General features: G+C 41.8%; 1 protein-coding gene across 4 annotated transcripts in view; it reads right to left on the reverse strand.

Moving 5' to 3' along the window:
- Positions 1–6,344, reverse strand: part of SUV39H2 (suppressor of variegation 3-9 homolog 2) — a 33,263-nt gene extending 26,919 nt beyond the window's left edge. For 3 of the 4 annotated variants that reach the window (XR_003093693.1, XM_025202276.1, XM_025202275.1), the window contains exons 1-3: positions 5,331–6,333; positions 3,688–4,359; positions 2,253–2,399 (exon numbers count right to left, since the gene is read on the reverse strand). Coding sequence is in view for 3 of the 4 variants with exons in the window: in XM_025202276.1 (XP_025058061.1) it covers positions 2,253–2,399; positions 3,688–4,359; positions 5,331–5,627 (1,116 nt within the window). In the remaining variant the exon portion in view is untranslated. Of the gene's footprint in view, positions 1–2,252; positions 2,414–3,687; positions 4,360–5,330 lie in introns of those variants that run through there. The other variant, XM_025202277.1, reaches the window with a different exon arrangement.
- Between the last annotated feature and the right edge of the window lie 67 nt (positions 6,345–6,411).

The raw sequence follows: 6,411 nt of genomic DNA on the forward strand, positions 1-6,411 counted from the left end.
TCAGAAATCAATGGATTCAATTCCTAAATCACCTATGCATTTTTTAAAGCTCTACTCCTGCCTTTTATCTTTGGATAGACCACCTGCTCCTTTATGTTCAAAAGCAGTTTGAAGTCACGCTCCTAAGTTTATGTTCGGGCACTTAAATTCAGCCACCCTAGTTCCAGAAGCGCAGAGTACCCAGAAACAGTTATAAACTCCTCCTCTCCACAACAGGCATACAAAAACGTGACGCGAAATATCAACTGTTTAGATACCTAAGAAAGAAACTAAATTTGCTGTAGTAACAGCAGTTATGGGATACTTTAAAAATTCATTACACTTCCATGCACAGGAGGATTCTGAGTTCAATTAGGTTTCCCTGATTTAGCTACTTTCAGTTTAAGAAAAAAAATATATATTTTAAACATACTTGTAAGTTTTCCACGGACTGTAAAAATGAGGGTGAAAGCAATAAGGTGGCATGGGAAAGACACCAAGGAAAGAGAAAAACTTTCCTGTTTTCCATAATTTACAACTCACACAGAAGAATGTGTCAAGGCAAACACTCCTCCCCTTTTCTCTGTTTCAAAGAAATCAACAGTTCACATCTTATTTATGAACAGCCAAGGATTATGTAGGTTTATTTCCCATATAATGTTACCCATTAACTAACTGCAGAGAAAACTTTGTTTTTGTTGTCTAGAAACTAGTATTGAACACAATCAAAAAAGCAAATTATGATCCCAGTCCCTTGTATGTCATGCCAAGCCCCATTCATGTCTGTGAGTCTACTCATGCACAGGAATCTAAACATGAGTCAGGACCAGAAATCAAGTTATTTTTGTACATTAATGAAAACCTCTGAGACACATTTCTACCCAGGGACGACTGGTGCCTTATGTCAGGTAGGGCACATGCCATCCCTGACTCATCAGTCAGCAACGGGGGGGGGCCCCCATGGCCCATCTCACTGACCGGGGGCCCCAACCCGGGAGTGGGGGGGGTGGGGGGTCACCTGATCACACTGACTGAGGGAGGGCGTTCCCCTGCAGCTGATCTCACCAACAGGAGAGGGGAGGGCGGTGCCCCTTTCCCCAGAGGCCTATCACACTCACCAAAAAGCGGCCCACGCTGCTTCTGGAAGTCCCTCCTGCCTGTCACCTAAACAGGCAGCGTGGCCTGACGGAGTGCACACGCACCCTCATGCACCTACCACGCATCACCATAGTTTCTACCACCTTTTCTTAGCCCTGATCCTCAAATGGATAAGAAACAATGAAAACTCACCTGTCATACTTAAGCAGATTGAGAAAATTTAATTCCTGTTAAGTTCCCTCTCTTGTGATCTGATTTACTTGATGAAAAGACTCTACAATGTTGCCTACACTTTTGTACACAAGAGGATAATTATGACTCAACTCTACGGTACTTAATATTATGTCACATAGAATTTTGCTCTGAGCAGTTCATGAACATGTATTTCATTCTATGCAATTGTGTTTTGCTGTATAACTAGACAGAATATATTTTTTGCAAAATCCAAAGAAAAAAGCAGAGATGTAATTCAGACAAGGTTCTTTGGGTGAATTTGATATCTTTTATTAGACCAACCCAAATGGTTGGAGAATATTTATTAAGCAAGCTTTCGGGTCCAAAAACCCTTCGTCAGGCTAAGGAAGTTTCAGCAGTTGGTGTGTGAGCACACGCCAACTGCTGAAACTTCCTTAGCCTGACGAAGGGTTTTTGGACCCGAAAGCTTGCTTAATAAATATTCTCCAACCATTTGGGTTGGTCTAATAAAAGATATCAAATTCACCCAAGGAACCTTGTCTGCCTATGTCCTTAGACCAACACTGCTACAACCTAAACCCCTGCTAGATGTAATTCAGGACCTTGTGAGTTTATGGAAGGAAAGTGAGAGACCCCTCACTTTCCCCTCAGGAAAAAACCCACCTATTTTGGGATATCAAATTCACAGTTTGATGAAAAAATGTATTTAAATTAAACTTAAAACACCACTGAACAAAGTGACTTCACTTATTCCTGGAAAGCTTCAAGTTCCTGAAACCCTACTGTGCAAACATTAATGCATTCTATGAACGCTCAGTTTGGGAAATGTGTGAGGGTCAACATTTAAGCAATGGGGCAGAGTTCATGTTAGACAGTTATTCCATGAAAGACATGTATAATAATAAAAAAAATAGGAGAGGGAGTCTTGATTCAACCAGGACAATTCCCCAAGTTTTTAAATACACAAAAAAAATGCTTACGCTGTGATTCACAAAATGGGACACATTTCCATATCGAGCTGCATCTACTGTAAATTCATCCGAGTCATAGTCCAGATCAAACAAATACGTATTCCCTTGGTTGTCATACAGTTGCCCTCGTCTCTCTGCTTCCTCGCTCGTAATGACCTAAAAAAAGAAACCTGCATCATATTATTAAGTATTACTAAACTAAAAGATAATGACAAAGTTGGAAATAAATTACATGTTCTTGAACAGAACATGAACAGACCAAAACTAGACTTACTCACCCTCTATGTATAAGAGGGTTACTACGTTTCTAAGGAATAAGGAACACTACAGTCCATTGATCGAGTTCGGTTGATTAAATGCCAATTGTACAAAGCTTCATCAATGCCCTGTTAGTACACAGCGATGGCATTTCTCCTCCAGCAACAAAACATCGGACGGTTTCTTGAACATATATTTACAAATAAATGATGCACCATTGCTTTCTACAGGACAGAACACAAAACTAAACAAAGATCAACTGTAAAACTCTGAGGCTACTAGCTATATCTTAGCTACCTCTTTCTAAGAATTCCAGTAAATCCTCACAATACTGTTTTTAGTTAATACCAACACCGTTGTCAATAACAGAGCAAAGACTGTGGGAGAAATGTGAAGACACCAGGTCAGAGCCGTAATCAGAAACTGAACGAGAAAGGTTCCCAACCAAGCACTAGTAGCTGAACTTCATAAGCAATGCAGTAGGAAGCCAGTGCAATGACTCAAGGGTCATGTCTAGATTAGAAAAGCAGGCTCCTTGACACATGATAAAGAACAAATTAACATAATTTTAAAAAGGGATTTTTTGCTTAATGAAAATAAGACATTAACAAAAAATGTTTTAACTGGTTGTTACCAGTTAAGGATCTTGCCTTAACTGGTAACAACCAAGACTAATATGTCCTAAAACAAAATCAATCCCTTTTTCCCCATGCCTAAACCTGAAGAGTAGATGTGATCAATGTAACTGGTAACAAAGATAACAGTAATTTAGACTGGGGTAAGATCATAACCAAAAGAACAGTTGAAGATTTCTGTATTCACGAAACAGATGATCGGAATAGAGACAAGGAATCTGGCTTGGAGAAAAGAAAGGAAGGGTTGAGTTTGAGACATACCGATTAGTTAGGACCTAGCTCAAAGGGTCATGCCTTAACAAAACCGAGGGCCAAGACTGCGCTTATTTCAGTCTCTCTGCATTGCTTTGGTGTGGCTACACAGTATACCAGCAATTTATTCCCGACTGACATTTTTTCAGTGTATTCCTTTAACTGTTAAAGCATACTGACTTACTATATGGCAGAATCATGAAGAGCAAAACAATTAAAAAAACAATTATTAAAAAGTCCCTCTTCTGAAATAATAACACTTTTACTCCATAATTCACCTACATGAGATAAATACATACCTCTCCAACATATTCCATCACAAAACTGTTTGTTTTAATTTTCTGGAGGGTTTTTACTCCCCAGCCACGGCCATTGTTAGTTCTGAAGATGCAAAGAGAGTAAGGTGTGCCTTTCTGTACTATCCTGTTAGGACAATCAGGACCACATCTACAGAATGAGTTGCACTCATAGATGGGCAAACCCGGTTGGATTTTTAACTGCCTATATTTATTGTAAGCCAAAAGACATCCAGCCTCCTTGGGACAACATTTCTCAGCAGGGCAATCAGAGCATTCACAGCCAGTTGTGATTCCATTGATCACATTTATTCCTGGAGCAGGCTTATATTCATTAATGTAGTAAAAGTCTAAAGGAGGACCCTCAAGATCCACAGTGTTTTCTACAAGAATCATCCCTTTATGGTTCTTCTTCCTGTTGAGCTCTTCTTTCCATCTCTGTAGAGCTACTCTTTGTTTAGCTTTCTTTACAATGTAATCTACTACTGCAGGTTTCAAAGCCTTGCCATGTTTTCTCGTTATTAGTGCCTTCCCTTGCTTTGCTCGAGATAAATATTCATTCTGATCATTATGAAAGTTTTGGAGGAGCAATGGGCATTTAAGATTTTCCAAAGGTTCCCAGGTATTTGTGGATTCTGGCCATCCTTTCCACTTCACAAGGTAGTATTCTGTGCCCTTGAAATACAGAATAATACAAGTTTAGACATAACACTTCTAACGGCTCAGCAAAATTCAATACTTAAAAAAATTAAAAAGTGGGCTTGTTCAGTGACGCAAATACTTCACTATCACATCCATAGTACATAAGATTAAACACAAAGTTAAGGAGGTGGCATAAATGCATAGAAACATGATGCTAATCAGCAATGGAAAAATCATGCATTTCATACAAGGTAAATGCCATGTACTCTATCATTGCAAGTGAGGCACAAAAATAACTATACAGCTGGGGAAAAAAGAAAACAAACTAAAAACTATTTCCACGAAACCAGTACAGGGTTAATTTGCTAAAGCAGCTCTAGTAAAGGTTATATTTACTAACTTTGGTACATGAATGGAATAAAGTCAAATCACAAAAGAACAAAATAAGTCTTAACTTACCAAACAACCCTCAAACAGCACTATTTGTCATAGTTACATACATCATCCTAAAGGAATGATATGTCCAAAACACTTAAGTCTCATGAACTTGGGTTGTATATAACATAAGAACTTTAAATTGTTTTAAAATGGGCCAGATCCTGAAACTGGAGTCACATAAGCAGGCTCTTGTAACCGCAAGTTTCCTCAGTGACTTCAGCAGTGCTCTGGCCATGCTGATCCAGGTACAGCAGCTGGCCCTAGCTGTTCAAAGTGACTATGGTACCAACAAGTCATGGTCCTTTACTTGTGAATAAAATAAAATCAACAAGAGAGCTTTCATTTCAATCATGTCATGTTCCATTATGAAAAGCAGAACCTTCCTTCCATACAACTTCAGAAGCTCAAAAAACACCATTAGGGTTTTAGTTCAATATCAATAGGTGCCTGACCAGAGGCCTGTCCTCACCTACTACTGTCCACCTTAGGGAAAACTCTCTTTCCCCTTCCAAATTGCTACTGATGCATTCATCAAATTGCTAAATAAGACCAGACATTTATCTTACCTCTTCTACCTTGTAGCCACACAAATATTCCACCTCATAACTCTTTAGATTCCTGTTGGCGATTCCAATGGATTTACATGTGAGATTCTCCTTCCTACATAATTCCTGGAGGGTCTCATGTGCAGCTAGACATGGCACATACCAAGCTACAATAAGAAAATAGGATTCTTTACCCATTTCATGCCTTAGCTGAGTTGAAAAAGAAAATTCAGCAGATGACTTGTGTTCACTTTCTCCCAAACCCCCAGACTGAAGAACGTAAGAACTGCTATTTACTGGATCAGACCATAGGTCCATCTTGCCTGGTATCCCGTGTCACACATCCACCAGCCCAGGAAGGATCTGGCTGGGGAGAACCGGGACGACTGTCTTCCACTTCACTCCTTCGCTGGTTTCTGGGCAGTTTTACCGGACAGCACCCACAGGCTCCCTCAACTTGCTCAGGATGCAGCGAGTGCTGGCCGAAGTGATCCGACAGCTTCCCTCCACACGAACCTGCGAACCTCACTCCCTTCCCTGTTTCCATGCGATTTCTCCCAAGAAATCTGTTGCTACGTCTTTACTGGCCTCCCTTCTCAAAGAAGGCTTCTAGTTTCTGGGTGAGCCTCGGCCCACAACCTCCCTCAGTGCGTCCAGCAGCCCCTTGGGTCAGGCAGGCCAGGAGGCAGCAAGGGTCAGGGGGTCCGAGCAACGCTCCAGCAAGCCTAAAGCCAAGTCGCCAGCCACCCCCAGTGTGCACCTCGGCTTTGTACGTGTGCTCGTTTCTTGACAACCACAGTGACAAGAGCCCGGCTGCCTACCGCACCTCCACCCTGCAGGTGATCCTGGGCGCCACTGAGCCCGGCTGCCTACCGCACCTCTGCCCTGCAAGCGATCCTGGGCACAGCTCCCTGCTTCTCAGTCCTTCAAGCGCTCCGTCCTGTCCCCCCACCCATTAAGCACTCTACCCAGCCCTTTAACGCGCTCTATGCAGCCCCCTCCCCCACCCGTTAAAGCGCTGTCCTGCCCCCCACATTAAGCACTCTGTCCAGCCCCTCCCCCACCCTTTAAAGCGCTGTCCTGCCCCATCCCCCACCCTGTA

The sequence above is a fragment of the Alligator sinensis genome, unplaced genomic scaffold (genome assembly GCF_000455745.1).
Source record: "Alligator sinensis unplaced genomic scaffold, ASM45574v1 scaffold1216_1, whole genome shotgun sequence".
NCBI classification, from domain to species: domain Eukaryota; kingdom Metazoa; phylum Chordata; order Crocodylia; family Alligatoridae; genus Alligator; species Alligator sinensis.